This window comes from Ylistrum balloti, unplaced genomic scaffold (assembly GCF_031769215.1).
Source record: "Ylistrum balloti isolate Yb309-2 unplaced genomic scaffold, AGI_CSIRO_Ybal_v1 Utg369916, whole genome shotgun sequence".
NCBI lineage: Eukaryota > Metazoa > Mollusca > Bivalvia > Pectinida > Pectinidae > Ylistrum > Ylistrum balloti.
In genome coordinates this window covers 2,077,501-2,093,822 of record NW_026782036.1, presented here as the reverse complement: position 1 = coordinate 2,093,822, position 16,322 = coordinate 2,077,501, and the positions used below count along the sequence as shown (strand labels likewise).

General features: G+C 33.3%; 1 protein-coding gene across 1 annotated transcript; it reads left to right on the top strand.

Moving 5' to 3' along the window:
• Positions 1–900: 900 nt before the first annotated feature.
• Positions 901–16,079, top strand: LOC132546824 (b(0,+)-type amino acid transporter 1-like). The gene is made up of 14 exons (XM_060210539.1): positions 901–916; positions 4,496–4,693; positions 6,958–7,059; positions 10,659–10,901; positions 11,015–11,140; positions 11,565–11,664; positions 11,772–11,816; positions 12,281–12,404; positions 12,594–12,697; positions 12,969–13,065; positions 13,851–14,000; positions 14,422–14,608; positions 15,192–15,240; positions 15,761–16,079. The coding sequence occupies exons 1-14, from the start codon at positions 901–903 to the stop codon at positions 16,077–16,079; spliced, it is 1,860 nt and encodes a 619-aa protein (XP_060066522.1).
• The last annotated feature ends 243 nt before the right edge of the window (positions 16,080–16,322 follow it).

Below are 16,322 nucleotides of genomic sequence, written 5' to 3'. Positions count from 1 at the left end.
GTCAAATCAAACCAGGCAAATAAGCAAAACAGCAGTTTTATCTGATCTAGTGGATTACTTCATTCATAGAGGTTTACGAAGGGAACAGTTAATTAATTACAACAAAGTAGTGTTGCCTTTTTTGTCATACAACTTCTCTGTTTGCAGTGTAATTACACCCATTTCCTATATTTCTGCTTATACACACATGTGTTATTACCAAAAGCCGCTATAATAGACGTTACCGAAGAAATTAAAATTATGCAAATTTGTTTTTGTTGTTTATGTTTTTGTTCGTTTGTTTGTTTTGTTTTTTTTTTGTGTGTGTTTTTTGTTTTGTTTTGTTTTTTGTTTTTTTGTTTTTTGTTTTGCATTTGTGTCCTTTTCATATGGTATTTATGAAATTCGTCACAAACTAGAATATATATATTAGCCATTAAAGTGCCAGTATATCACTCGTAAATACAACTTCGCAGAATGACTGTAAACAATATTGAGAACACAAAACTATATTATCTCCCAGCGGTATCTTCATATTTCCTTACCTTTGGCTGAAGAGATAACAGCAATATTGATATGGAAGGACAGATACGGGGATTCACCTGGATAACCAATAAACACAGCATTACAAGACATTATTATATAATTTTTAAAACATTAAAATTATCTTCAAAAAAAATCGTTAGAACTTTTCTTTCGTACTTTTTATATTTAATTCTATAATTATCAGACATGAATTGTTTCTAAATTTGTCAATGTGTTGTCTAAGTTTGGCGAAAATGTCCCGATGACTTGAGATAAAGATAAACAGATCGGCCCCGACTAGCGATAACAGCGTCGGGCCAGATCTACTACTTCAGTCACGTGCTTACCGCGAATCATTATTATTAAGATTATCCGACTGAGAAGACAAGCTGAACAATGAGCCGATATGCAGGTAAGATATACATGTTTCATACTAGTACTTTCATTAGAGCTTAAGGAGGTGATTAATAAATGATGGAATCAAGGCGTTACAGAAACTGTATATAGCTTCTAAAAATAAATTATTGTCTCTTTTGACAGGAGTTACATCATGAAGAATTGACTTTTCAAATGAATTTTGCTTTATCAATTCATTGAAAGCGCTATTTCAATATTATTTAAGATTATCTACTTAGTTAGTGGTCAATATCGTATTTCATATTAATTAGGTTAAAATATGCACAGTTTTTGATGAAAGCGTAACATGCTATTTTTTATCCTTAACAACAACGCCGATACTGGTAGTATGAAGACCAGAAATGTTCCATCGATTGTTTTCCTTAATTCTTCATAATATCAAGAGTAAAAACTTCTTTTGCATCTCAAAATGGCAAAGAGGCAATCATTTTGTATCGACTTTTGAAACAACAGTGAAAATACCAACACACCAACAGAAACATAATTGAAGCTCAGACTTAAACAAAAATCAGCAACATAGGAAACAAGGGTTTTCTGATAAAGCACAAGGGGCAAACGACCAGGATTTCTCTCCAAGTAATACTACAAAGATTAAGTATGTCTACATCGTAATAGCCTCAATCATAATAACTATAGTAGCTCTATCAGGTGAGATCAACTGTTAGATATGTTCCCACTGTAGTTGTCACCGATTGATAAAAATGATAGACCATTCCCAAAGTCATTATTATCTCATTGCGAAAAATCGTATTGTCTTGTGTGTATTGGTCTCCGATTGATGAAGGTTACAGAAAAATATATTTTCGTACTTACTTTATTAGATTTATTCGATACTTCTACTTCTAAATATGAGAGGGTTTTATGGCACTTCTTGATTTTAGAACTGCACATTGATTTATTTTGATTTGCAAGGTTTTGATGAAGGTGAAAAATATTGTTTTCCTTTCCCAAGGTCTTATTCACGTTTCAGTTTCCTAATGTATTTTTGTTTTGTGCCCACCTTTGTCAAATTTTCAAGTAGCGGCTTTGTAGACATGATCTTCTTAGATTGATGTTTCCTTAAATGAAATGAAAGTAGAAGCACAAAAGATGTGACTAAAGAACCATTAGAAATAACTGACTGTAAGTAGAACTTGGATGGTACGTATTATTTTGAGAAAAAATACCTTTGATATGTAGGTCAGTGTGCTAATGAATTGAGCTGCGAGAGGACAATCATGTAGCGCATCTTCAATGTACAGTAAATGACCAAAAGAAAAAAGTCTATCATGAAAATAAGCCTGTAATTTCTTAAATAAATAATCCTGCATTTCTACACTATTTAAAAACTGTTTCTTACTTTCGAGTAATTAGAGTATCTTAAGATAAGACATCAAAATAATTAGCCACTTTTCACTCTGACTTGACACTATTTTTTCAGGATCAGCAGAATAACACATATACCGGAAATATACGATATATTGATTAATCAGGATGTCACGAGATATTGTTTAAGGTTCTTTAACAAGGGATTGAAAGAACTGGGAAAACTTCTTCCAAGACAAGTTTAGTATATAACATAATCCGATTATGTTAATGATGACGGTGATGTCAACTTACATCTATTTATCTATTCATTTATCGATTCATTAACTTATATTGGAGGGCGGGGATGAGAGGTGTGTGATTAAGAAAAAACAACTCCCTATCAAAAAGTCTAGAACGTAATAATAATATTTGAAAAACAAATGTTGCATTCTCAATAACGTTTTAGATAGGATATGATACTTAGCAGGATTTAAACAGGCATTAAGTAAATCGATAACAAAAGTGAAATAAAATTGATCAAATGGGGAACAGATAGGTCAATTTAATCACTTGTTATAAGGACAGGCAAACGTTTTCAGATAAATATGAAAAAGTAGATTTATATAGCATCATTATTTTTTTTACATAATGCGCTCATAAGAATCCTTCGATAAGCATATCCATATTTTTGTAAGCAATGTATTGTTCCGGTACGTTCATATTCAGTGTGAATGTACTTTTTACCTGTATTACAAAGGTCTTTATGTTGAAAGAGAAAAGACAACACATGCATACCTGATAAGGACACAGCAGTTTGTGTTATGCTCATTTTAAAGCAAAAAGTCAATAGCCGTGCTTGTACTGACTATTATAATAATAAAATACAAGAGGGCTTCAATTTTACCTTTCATATTAAGAACTTTAACGTTTAAAGTACATGTGAACAATCGTTTTTTTTTAATGAAGAACATACACCGGATGTAATTTATCGGGGCGTGATGGAAAATCCCCAAACCCACGTGCTACCATTTCCAACAACATTATCAAAACTTATTTAAAATGATAAAAGATAACAGAAGAACTATGAGGTTTACTGTATGCTTCGCAAAACTCAAAACGTTATCTGAGAACCACTCGAAACAAACATGTATACTGCACTGACCTTTACTGGAAAATGATAAATGTGTTACCGCGCTAAAGGGTATTCTATTTGTGAGCATGGATGTCATTTTATATAGTTAAAGTTACTTGTACTTGAACAACTAAAAAACAGCATAACGCCTTAATATATATATATATATATATATATATATATATATGTGTGTGTGTGTGTGTGTGTGTGTGTGTGTGTGTGTGTGTGTATTGAGATGTGGTTATTACTTAATCCAGTATCACGTCTTGTCTCCACTGGACATATAACGTTAAATGATTGTACCACAAATCAAAATCAATCATGAGATTTTTTGTCTTTTTCCCAAAAATTAAATCGTCATAACGTATATTTAAACATTTCTATTGTATGAATTGTCAAATTGTAATTGATTTTAATATGGAGCTTTATAAATAGATCGAACGAGTGCAACAATATTTTTCTCATTGTTTAGAAAATTAGCATTTGAATATAACGTTTATTGACTGGTATGGGAGCATAACCACGGGCATCAAGTCAAAGTCTCTGTATAAGTTTGTAGTTTTATTCATAAAACGCGGCTCTTATCTGGCTATCTTCTTGTTTGCGTACGACAAACACGTGAAGTTCCCTCGCATGTCGCCAAAACAATTCATTGTAATAGACATGACCACGTGTGTATATTTCAGTATCCTGACTGTTTAATGAGGAGATAGATATTAACATCTTTATGACCATCTCATTAGAAATTATTATTTTAATAGCACAATATGCGATTAATATGCTTAGTGGCTCAATTTTTGTCTACCGTGTTCTCACTTTGGGAACTTCATATTACATATCTGGATTGACCAAGAACTACATTGCGGGTCGTTGAGCAAGCAATAGACGTTTATTCTTTTGCAACACTTGACGTTATTCTCTTTTAACTTTTTTAGAAGTTCCCATGTAAATATTTCTCTTTATCGTGTTTTGCGCTAGTTTTATCAAATTTAGGTTTGAATTTGGATTTAGATTCTGTTTAAATGTCGGTATTTTCTTTGTGTGTGTCTTCTTGTTTAAATTTGTTGAATGAATTACAAACCAGACTTAAAAATAAAGAAAGAAAAACTGACTTTGATATTACTAAAACTCTTGCTTGAATACTGTTTGTTACAGCGAGAAAGCGTTTCAACAACAGCGGGCACGGGAAACATACATCCGGTCAGACGGACCTCTATGACGTATCAGTATGGGTGACGACACAGTCACGTGGTGTATACCGCGAGGAAACTAAACAACCAAAGAAAAAGAGTAACCGATCAAAAGAGGTCGGCATCCTCTTTGGCGGCTCGCTCATCATGCAAACAGTTATTGGTGAGTGAAGGACACAAACAATACAACTGGAGGATTTTCTTCAATATCGCTTTACACCTTGTAGTGGTTATATTTATCATTTTAAATACAGAGATTCCCAGGTTCTCATAATTGCTATGAAGCATGGAATAAAATCGTGAACAAATCATAAAAGGAATTAAAGATTTCTTGTCCGTCTTGCTTCAAAATGTTGGAAGAAACTCTAAATATTCGAACCACCAAAAGCTATTATATATAGTTGTTTAATTTTGCGGGACTGATATTTCGTGATTTCGTCTCGAATTTGGCAATTTCACTTGATTAAAGTTCTCGCATTGAGCTTGGTATAGAGGCATTGAACATAGATTTTCTCAAGATTTGAACCACGGTTAAAATGTTTGCGAAGTATTTAATTTCGTGCTGTCTGTAATGATTGCGAAAGGAGCGAAATCAAATTTCCCGCGAATATTACTAATTATACATTATAACATATATATTCAACAATTTATATATATAATACATATATATATCATTTTATTATTTTTTTCTGGTTTAGAATGTTAACATGTTGATATATATGTCCTAATCAATCGGTTACCTATTACACATTTGTCAATAGTCAGTATATATTTCAATATAGTGCACTTATCTATCAGATATGTTTTACGTGGGAAAATATTAACACTTGATCACATGGTTTCCTTTGTTTTTGTTGTCATATGACCTGTGATCTTTGTCCAGAATAAAGACAATAGGATAATGTCATATCTTTCTAGTATTTTGATGATAAGCTTTTAAGATACTACAAGTGTCACGACCCACAAAGAGATAGTAGGTGCAAACTGTCCCACCGTTATAAAAATGTTCACAGGTCGCTTTTTTCAATTTTTTCATCATTATGTTGTACAACTGTTATTCAATGTAGTAAGGCAACTTATCTATTCTCTCTTTGCGAGGTAATGTAGCATTCTTTAGTTCATTAAATTTGTTTCTACATGAAGGGAACGTTGCGGAAATATTGTCAATCCTATGTTTTCTCAAAATAGCGGAGATATATAACACAGCCAAAGCAAGGCACACTATCAAAATGTCAATATTGACATCATATGATATTCGATAAAGCAAATTCCATAAAAATTGTCATTGTTTAAATAGAGAAATGGAGATATCGTGAGGCCTACAGGAACAACTGTTTAGTGACGGCAACGACATTACACAATACTTACCTTACTTCATTCAACAGCACATACACACGTGAATAAAGCATAATCGAGTTATATCATTTGAGTTTGATACTGATGATGTCTTTAAATCAAAAAGCAATTTTATAAAAGAATAGAATGAATTTAAGTAAACATGGAATTCCCAGCTTTATCTTCCAATGAAGTTTTTTGTTGTCCATACATAAGGATTTAAAAATGCAAAAGGTCCATAAGGCCTGTATTACAGCCCATTTAATGTCATAACCATAGGAGTATGACAGGGTTCTGTTTTTCATTGAAAAAGTATTAAAACCACAGTGTACATTACGTATACTGTTTGATTAGCAAGGATCAGTTTGACACTATTGTTACGACGCTATATAGGTCGTAGCACATGCCCTATGGACATTTTGAATTCTTCAATCCTATTTCCTGGGTAGTCACCCACTTTTATCTAATTTGGTGGCTTTGCAAAATTCTATTTTACCTGAAAGAGGTCCTTTTAGGAGAATGTCAAGTTCATTTTTATAATTAATGGCATATCATTTTCTTTTAAATTAACTTTTTTGATAATATTTCCTTACCAGGATAATGAAATCATGTCCGGACATGAACATCATTATCACATGTCAACTTCGGTTTATGACGTCAGTACAAAAATTGCATTGATACTAGCACATATTTACGTATTTCTTTATCAACAAATATTAGGAATAAATGACTCAGTATCACTTGTTTGTTTTAAATTTTTGTTTGTTGTCTTTGACAGTTATTACGTGAATTTATCATTGTGCAATGAGTGCAAATTGATATGAATTTTGTTATATTAAGTTTGATTTTCATAATGATAATTTGAATGGAAAATCCTATAACTGTATAGCCCCAGATGTTGTATAGTCTAAATGAAGACGATTTTATATCATCTTCATTGTTTTGTTATGTCATTGTTTTGATCCATTTGTTTTCTTCTCTAATCATCGTTAAGTAATTTAGTTTACATGTCGAATGCTGTGGTAATTTAATTTTTGTTGAAATTTGAATTGTATGTTTTGTTTCTATAAATATACTTATATCTTTCTGTAGGTCCCGGGATTTTTACCTCACCTAAGGGCGTGACAGAGGCGGCGGGGTCTGTAGGACTTAACTTGGTGATATGGGCATTGTGTGGAATATTCACTACCATGGGTACGTCACTAAATTGATTCAGAGACAATTACGATGTTCTGTTGGTATAACGATTTACTGTTTAACAAAATGTGGAAAACTTTCCATGAGGATTGGTTATTAAAAAGTTATTTTTTTTATCGTAGATAAATTACTTATAACAGTCTTCTTTATCACTTTACACAAAAACATATCACTAGATATCAGATTCACAGGATCTTATTTGAAAGTACGTCAATTTTGTACAGAATATTCTACGTATATATGACGTTGCTTCTAAATAAACAAACTATCGATATAGAAGGCATGAAAAGGTGAGGGGTCGTCTGCCCGACCACTGAGTTTTTTTCAGGATACTCATGTTTCCTATTTCACAGTAAAACCCGTCGCGCTCATCCACCCGGACCATCAAGGGTAATTAGTATTAGTTGGACAACTTTCGAATTTTTGTTAAATGATATAGTTTAACCAAAACTGCCTTCTTCTGTAGCATTAAAAACAACAATATTCTTATAATGATGGAATGTCGCATATAAACCAAAATTGGATCACTTCACCAATGATTTCACGATGTAGTCATTTGACCAAAAGTCTAGAAGATATGGCTTTTAAAATCATACCTGAAATTACCAAATACAGTTGATAAATAAATTGTTTAAAATTGGTTCAAATTCTATTTGATTTTCAAATGGAAGATAGGTATGTATTTTCCATAATAATTGCAGCCAGAGTATATTTTAATCAGAAAGTTATTTGCATATGTAATAAAGATTACTTCGAACGACTCTCAATATCTGATAAATTCTTAATATATCTATTTCAAAATTTGTGTTTTGTTTTCCATTCTTTTCGGCTTTCTTCTGACTTTTTATCTCCTATGTACCTTAAATGCTGTCATGACTGCTGGAATAAAACCTCTACCATGTAAGCGATAAGACTGCAAAATTAAACTCAATACCACGTACAAGAAATTAAGACTACAAGAAAGAAACATTCTCCCAAGTGTTAAATCTTCTTTACACTATATAGCATTTTCCGGTTCGTTTTATCTAGTTCAATGTAAATTTAGTTTTTTTCTTATCATGTCGTCATCGGTTTCTACTTTATTTTTAATGGATCTCAAAATACAGTAAGTCCTTAAAACCGAGCAGTTGTCAGTTTTAAAACCAAATATGTTTCTATAAAGATAACACAACACCTTAAACAAACACGTTAATTTGACATTGCGACACACAGTGTTCTAAAACCAAACGTGTCGTGAACAATTCCTATGTCGACCAGGAGCTTTAGTGAAAAGGTAAAATTAGGGGATTATACCAAACCATGTCAAGTTTCTGCTTTTTTTTCATCTGTAGATAATCCATTTTGGTCTTGGTAACGCAGAAATTTCAAGGTGAAACACAAGATCGATTCCATACTTAAGGCTTGATAAATGCATTGGCAACTAAAACAAACACTGTTTTAGTTTATGTTCTTTCAATCACACAATACTTGTACAATCGCACATTTCGATTTTTAATCATGTATTGAACAACCTGTAACAGACTTTTCATGATCATTTTTATATAATGAATTGAAAATGTGTCGTGATATATGAGGAGTATGACTTTCTAAAAAGATTTAAAGTATAAAACTAATTGTTCCCTGTTCTCATTGGAATCATTGCAGCCAAAGATAGCATTCTACTATAATTTAGGATATAATTGTTTTATTAGTGACGACACATTTTTCAAGACACACATGTTTTGCGTATCTTATAAAAGTGTAATGAATAAAGATGTTGTAATTACTTCTAGTCCAAAACAACACTTTTTTCGTTTTTGTTCGAGCTGTCAAAAGCCCTTTGATATGTAGCTTATATCAAATGCTATGTTGATGTGTCTTTTGAAAAATTACCTGCATTATTTGTGTTTAGTTAGTGTTTCTTAGATCGCACAAGAGTGCCTCGTTTCGTATTTGCTGATGGTTTACTGTATAATTTGGGCAAAGTAATCCTCCAGCGAAATTTGATATGGTATTGGTCCATGACATCAAATTGTTTGATAATTTACATGGACACGACTGTAAGATTCTATTTATTGTACAATTCATAATTCCGAAAATCTAGAAAAAAAACATTGAGATTAATTTTCCTATAACAAATTCATTTGATTTCATAAAAAATGCTATTTGTTTATGACGTCACCATTGTTCTATTTCACATTTATCTTACAAGATTTTTCTGACATCGCCACATAGGATGACACAACAGGACAATTATGAAGCAAACATGGAGACGACAATTAAATCTATAAAGTTTAGACACGCAATAATGTTTCCATTTAATTGTCTTTTATTTGGATAACATATACTGTAAACTCGTATGATTTCATCGGCCTCAAATTTCATGGTTTTCTCAATACATAGCTTTTCGTTTGCACTAGATTTCGTGGATAAACTTTGTTCACGAAATTCACTAGCGCTTTAATCCATGTCAACTTTTATCTGTTTAGCATTTCGTGAACACATAAATTCACGGATTTAGAGCATCCATGAATTAAAAAAAGATCTCCAACGAAAACTAATAATTCTACAGTAACTGTTTGTCAGTGTGTATTAATTCCTGATTTTTGTCGAAATATACAATAAAGATTACCAAGTTTACTTGCTGTGCTTGTACAGATATCATGTCATTGACTTCTTTAGGTTTTCTTTTACTCAAAAATTATAAATATTTTCGTCTCTACTATCTTTAATAGTTTCATCTTTGTTAAACTTGGCAACTTTAACTGCTTAAAAAGACGGAAATATATACCTGACAAACAATTTAACGACAATTAAGATGAAGCAAAATAATTCTGCATTGCTTATGATTTCCTCATTCCTCGCCTTAACACCGCGATAATAAAACCTTAAGAACTTTGATGTCCTTTAAAATGAGTGATGACTTTGACAAAATCAAATATGCTTCTATATAAGATAGGACAACACCTTAAACAAACACATTAATTTGACATTGCGACACACGGTATTCTAAATCCAAACGTGTCGTGAGTAATTCCTCCGTCAACGAGGACTGTTGGTTAAAAGGTAAAACAGATTACGTCGAATCGGGTCACGATGTTCCGTTTTTTCCTTTTTTTCCCTTCGATAAACAATTCTTTATGATCTAGGTAACAGTGAAATTTGAAGGTTAATTTAATAAAAAATTTCTTGTTATATTGATCCAGTATTTGTTTTTAAGTATGGTGATGAATGCGTTTGGAGGTATTTATTCTGATAACTAAAACACGCTACTGTATAATTTTGTCAGTTTTATTTTTGAAAACGTTTTGGTCGTTCCAAACTGTGATTATGCTGACATAACATATTTACGCTGGATACACTATTTTGTCATTTATACATAATAAAGATAATTGTGTTTTGTTATGAAAAGCAATTTTAAGCGGAAATAGATTAACACCCCCACAAAAAAAAAAAATCAAACAAACTGAAAAAACACACACACACGCACAGTTAAAAGTAACAATTTGCACATAATAAGTAAAGGAATAAGTTTTGAAAAATGTCAGAGAAAGAAAAGAGATATTTTATGGAAACACTAATCTTATTGTTAAATGATCTTTTCGCTATATTGACAGCTGCCTTGTGCTTTGCTGAGATGCAAATCTTTGTGAAGCGGGACGGATGTGAGTACGGATACATTCACAAAGCGTTTGGGCCAATGCCATCCTTCGTCTACACATGGATGAGGATTGCTGTAGCCGAGCCCATCACTACCGCCGTGTTCGCCCTAGCATTTTCTCACTACATAGCAGACGCCATCGTTGACAACTGTGGCCCGCCGAAATTGCTGGAACAAATGTTGACGGTAACCATTATATGTAAGTAATTCATATGTGTGTCCTGTTGTAGGTATTACATACCGTTAAATACAGTAATAATATTTCTTTTTAACGTTGAAAGCTCACTAAATGATTTGGCATATGTGTTTCAGTGAGTTTAGCCATCCTAAACACCTACAGCCTCCGTTTGGCCCGGCAAATCCAGTCACTAGCAAATCTCGGCAAGGTCGTCACCATAGGCATTATCATCGTTACTGGCATATACAATTTGGGAGAAGGTATGCTATTGTAATTGACTTAAAACTATGGTGAATAATTCTCCAAGAAGATCTGAAATGAGATGTCAAGAACGGCTACGCCATTTTAATTTCTTTGTTCTTTTTGAGATCTTTATTTTTCATATTTATGGTATCCGCCAATTTTCTTAACTTACTTTGCTTAAATTTTCAAAATGGCAGTTTATTTCTGAATGTAACGAGAACAACGGAACTAATAAGATATTAACAACAAGTGTTTGATGGGTTACCCAAAGAAAGTTTAACTGTTAATTCTGTATCCGTTTTTTTAAATTATTCTACTTCAATTTATCAATTATATGCGTTATTCGAGGAATCGGTTGTTTTCTTTGAAATCGATTACATTGTTTGGGTGCGTGTATGGAAATGATATACAGCTACGTAACTATCTCCGCATTTTCTACAGGGGAAACAGCTGGTTTACAGGAAGGATTCGAAAACACGGAAACCGACCATAGCAAGATCATCATTGGGATCTACAATTGTCTGTGGGCATACGGCGGCTGGTAGGTCTGAGTTTTACTTCACCCCTCTTCCCCCTCTGTCTGTTTGCCTAGTAACGGCGAATCATATGACAGGAGCCTTAGATAAGTCAATCTTTGTGTGTTTTCAGGGCCTATGTACCCAACGTCACAGCTGCTGTCAGAAAACCCCCGAAGTGAGTATCACGGAATCCCTCACATTCATTTTCAAGCCCACAGCTTTCGAGAATGCGGCGTGACGTGTCCACATTTTTATATTGGACTTGTATTGTATTATTATACGTGTTTTAAAAGACATACGGCCGTTTTGGAATCGGGTTTTCGTGAAAGGTAGGGCCCTCCACATCTGTCATATAGCAGGATCAAAAACAGTGTAGATCGACTATTTCCTACCTTTGTCGGTAAACACTTGTTTCCAGCTATATGGTTAATGAAATACAGCAGGTCCTCTTAATCCAGTCACTGTTTATTAAAATCCATATGAAAACCTTCAAATTGAAAGAATACATGATAACATGTAAAATCCAACATTTGTAAATAGCAACCTACTAGGGATTAATGTGACTGGCTTATGGAGGATTTGCTGTGGTCAAGAAACCATGAATATCCGTGCAATTCTAATTGTATTTGTTTCTCACAGAAACCTTCCAAGACTGGTGAAAATCGTCATACCCACCGTTATGCTCATTTACCTACTCTCTGTGATGTCATACTTCACTGTGCTTACGGAGGAGGAAATGTCGGGAGCTCATTCTTTTGGTGTTGTAAGTACATGTAATATTCCCTTAGTACAATTATTCAACATAGTACAAATCAAAAAGAAATTATTCGATTTTACAAAGTACGTATTTTTATAATATTGATAGTGGTTTGAAATTATGTATCATTTCTCAATATTAGTATGAAATAATTTGAATAATTAACGTTGCCAATGATCTCTGTTTTCTTTTCAGTTATGGGGCCGAAAAGCTCTTGGAAAAGCAGCGTTCATTATTCCTATTGGTGTTGCAATGGTGGCTCTTGGAAACGCCAATAACACATTTTTGTCTTCAGGCAGGTGAGGTATCTTAGTGCAGCTTGGAATGAAAAATGGGTATTTTCTATCAGTACTTCATAAAGATAAAAAATTTTCTTTATCTTAGATTTGGCAAACGTTTACAAAATAAATGTCATTTTTATCGCGAAGAAGTCATTTACACAAGGACACTAAGGAAGGGAGATAATCATGTTAGGTGGCAAATTAAGGACGACGAAACCACTGGATTCATTGACCAAATAAATTTTGTTATGTTATTGTAGTTTAATAGTATGTTTGGTGATATTTACAGACTATCACAGTTCTCCGTTCATGATGGCTATATACCAGATGTTTTGTCATACGTTCACATAAAAACAAAGGCGCCACTTCCTGCCATCATCATTCGTGTAAGTATTAATTCAATGTAGCGGAATTAATGCCAGGGTTGAGACACTAGGTTCAGTATCCTCACAAAGTATGTCTTCTTGCAAGAGGGCTCTCATTCGTTCACACTCACAACGAAAACTAATTCACACATTTCTACGAGCAAAACAGACCCACATGTATCATATCTAAATGATAAACTTAATTGCTAATTTGATAAACACACCAGGATATGATTTTATAAAAATAGTCAGTTTTAAAACTCTCATTTATAAGTATAATGCAAAATGATGCATCAGAAATATACTGAGATACTTTAACAGGGTCATCTAAGACAATTATAAGTCTGCCATCGTTTTGCCATGTTATATTTCCTGGGTTGCACGAAAATAATATGAAGATTTAACAAGATTTGCAAATACGGTTTTCGCAAAATAGATATTTGTCAATGTGGTCATATTTTATAAATTATAAGCAACGAAATATCAATCAAAATTAGTTTTTATGCATTGAATAAAATATGTCCCCTGTCATAATTGAAGACTCTTGGATAATAAAGCAACTCTAAAGCATTTTAATATTTTATCATTTTCCATTATTTGACCTATTTTTTATCAAAATAATTTGATATTTTATTAAATTTGTATCAATTTGTATGTGTTATTAAAGTTATTACTGAACAAGTTTTTCTTCAATTAAAAAACTACCTTGTCAGAAAAGGTCATGCACATATTTCAAATTTGGCAGCAAATATAAAATTCATAGCTTTCGGTGGAAATATGAATAATATTTAAGTTTGTCTGTACAGGCGGTGAGCGGTATTGTGATTGCCCTAGCGGTGGAAGTGTCCCTGATGGTGCGATTCTGGGTGTTTACTGTTTGGTTATTCCATGGTCTAGCCGTGGGTGGTCTGCTCATAATGAGGATTCGAAAACCTCATTTGGATAGACCATACAAGGTAAGAATTTATTCCGCCTATAAGCATTAAAGCTACGGATTTTTGCATACATAGTTTATATAACAGTATTTTTGGAGCGCTGCCCGGGGTCAAAGATTGTACGAAAGACACACGTCTGAAAAGAAACCTTAAATGCAACTTCAGAATTAGACAAACAATGAAATAAATTGCATCCTACATCTGTTTCGTCTTTCTAGGACACTTCAGTACTGATAAGGGCTTAAATTTTGAAACCAAGGAGACGACTGAAGAAAATCTAAAATTGGTCGAATTGAGTCTTTTATGGAAAATGCTCTGTCCCTGAACTTTGATGATCGAAATTCTGGAGTTTTAGATATACCAGGTTTTTAAGCTTTAGGAATTTTGTCATTAATACAATCGCCTCATTAGACTGTAAATCCTTTTGATATATATATTCCAGGTCAATATCATCATCCCCTTCATAGTGACATTAGGATCGATCTACCTGACTTTGGCACCTTTCATCGTAAACAAACCACGGCCGGAGTTCATCTTCTCATTGTGTCTTGCCGCTCTGTCGATGATATGCTACTTCCCATTTGTACGCTGGAACTGCAGCGAGAATATTAGTGGTGGTAAATTCACAGGTAAGTGTCTTCTTCTTGAAGGCAATCAATATTGCGTGTCTTAATATCAAAGGTTTCTTCATTTGGTTTAAATCAAAAGTTGAAACAATAGGATAAAATGTGATCAGTATGACATTGTAAGGTATGTTCCTTAGAGAAAATGTGATCAATGTGACATTGTGTGGTATGTTCCTTAGGGAAAATGTCATCTATGTGACATACATTGTGTGGTTTTGCTCTTAGGAAAAGATAATTTTGTGTGAGTCTTTACAAGTTAAACAATGGTGGTTTTGTTAAAAATCTAAGTACTATTTCGCTCCTCAACTCGGAAAACAATTGTGTGGTGTCATTTTGTCAAGTAAACAAGTGCATTGCTATTGGTTGTTTATCGTTTCAATACTATCAGAATACGCTGATGTGACAAATGGGTATCCGAAAACTCTCTTTTCGGAATAATTGGGAACACTATTGCTAGAACCCGCTACTTGGCGACTGTAAAAAAATAGCCATCAGAAAGCGGCTTACCTTTCTTTGTGCTACCAGGGAATGGGACTATCTACTTCTGGCATGTTAAACATATCATTTCATTTTTTTCCACTTTCAGACAAGCTCACTGTTTTCCTTCAGTTGTTCTTGAACGTCTCGCCATTCATGTAAGTTAATAAAATTATTACAAGGTACAAAGTAACATTAACATAAGTCAACGCTAAATGATCTTTCCAATGTGTTGATCATTTGACCAATTATATATATATATATATTTTTTTTACCAAATCATTAATTTGGGGTTTTCAAAACATAAAAATGTGTTTCTAGTTGTCATAGAAACGAAATATCAACTTCTTTGCGCAGCATACATGACGTCATAACATTACAGGGTTGTTTATTTATACTAATTGATATGATATATCAAGACAACTGGATATATCGATAAACTATTCCCGATTTTATAATCTCTGTAAGTTTTAACGAGAATTATCAAACTTGTTTTGCTATTTTTATACCCGTGTTTCGAAAATGAAGTAATATCGAAAACAAAAATATAAAATTCGTTAACAGACACAATTTTGATTGATATGAACGTAAGAATATGGCCGATATATGGTAACATATTAGTGTTATCAGAAAGATTTACGCAGTTGTCATATTTCTTTCCTTTCATAATTTTAACAGTAAACGGTACAAACGGAGGTTACGTACTAAACGCCGGAACGGACCAGCAACTGTGAGCCCTGTTGTTCCGGATAGTCCGGTTGTCCAGGAACCTAGTTCTCCATCTTCGGACATGCCTTTCTCAGACACCATGTCCATTTTCACTATCGACACTATTGACGATCTGGACGAAACGATGACCGTTGATGACCGTGAGTCGGTCGCCTCCTTTAATACAAACTATTCTTACCGTACTAACTTGTCGTTCCGGACACAGTCTTCAAGTTCCGGATCGAGACCTCCACCATATGAGGAGGCAATTGAAATCACAAAACTCTGATGCAACATTGACTTCAAGGAAATCAACTTCACAGGACTTGTTTCTTCTTTTGATTGAACCTGATATGATACTCAAATGAATTTCAGTTCCCTTGAACAAATAACAAGAACGTTTCGATGTTGAGATAAGTTGGCGATCCAAAATCCAACATCTTGGGACTTTTTGTTTCCTCTTAATTACTTTTTGATTGGAGACAAAAACGGAGGCTTTTATAATCAATATGGTATCAAAATCTACCTAAAC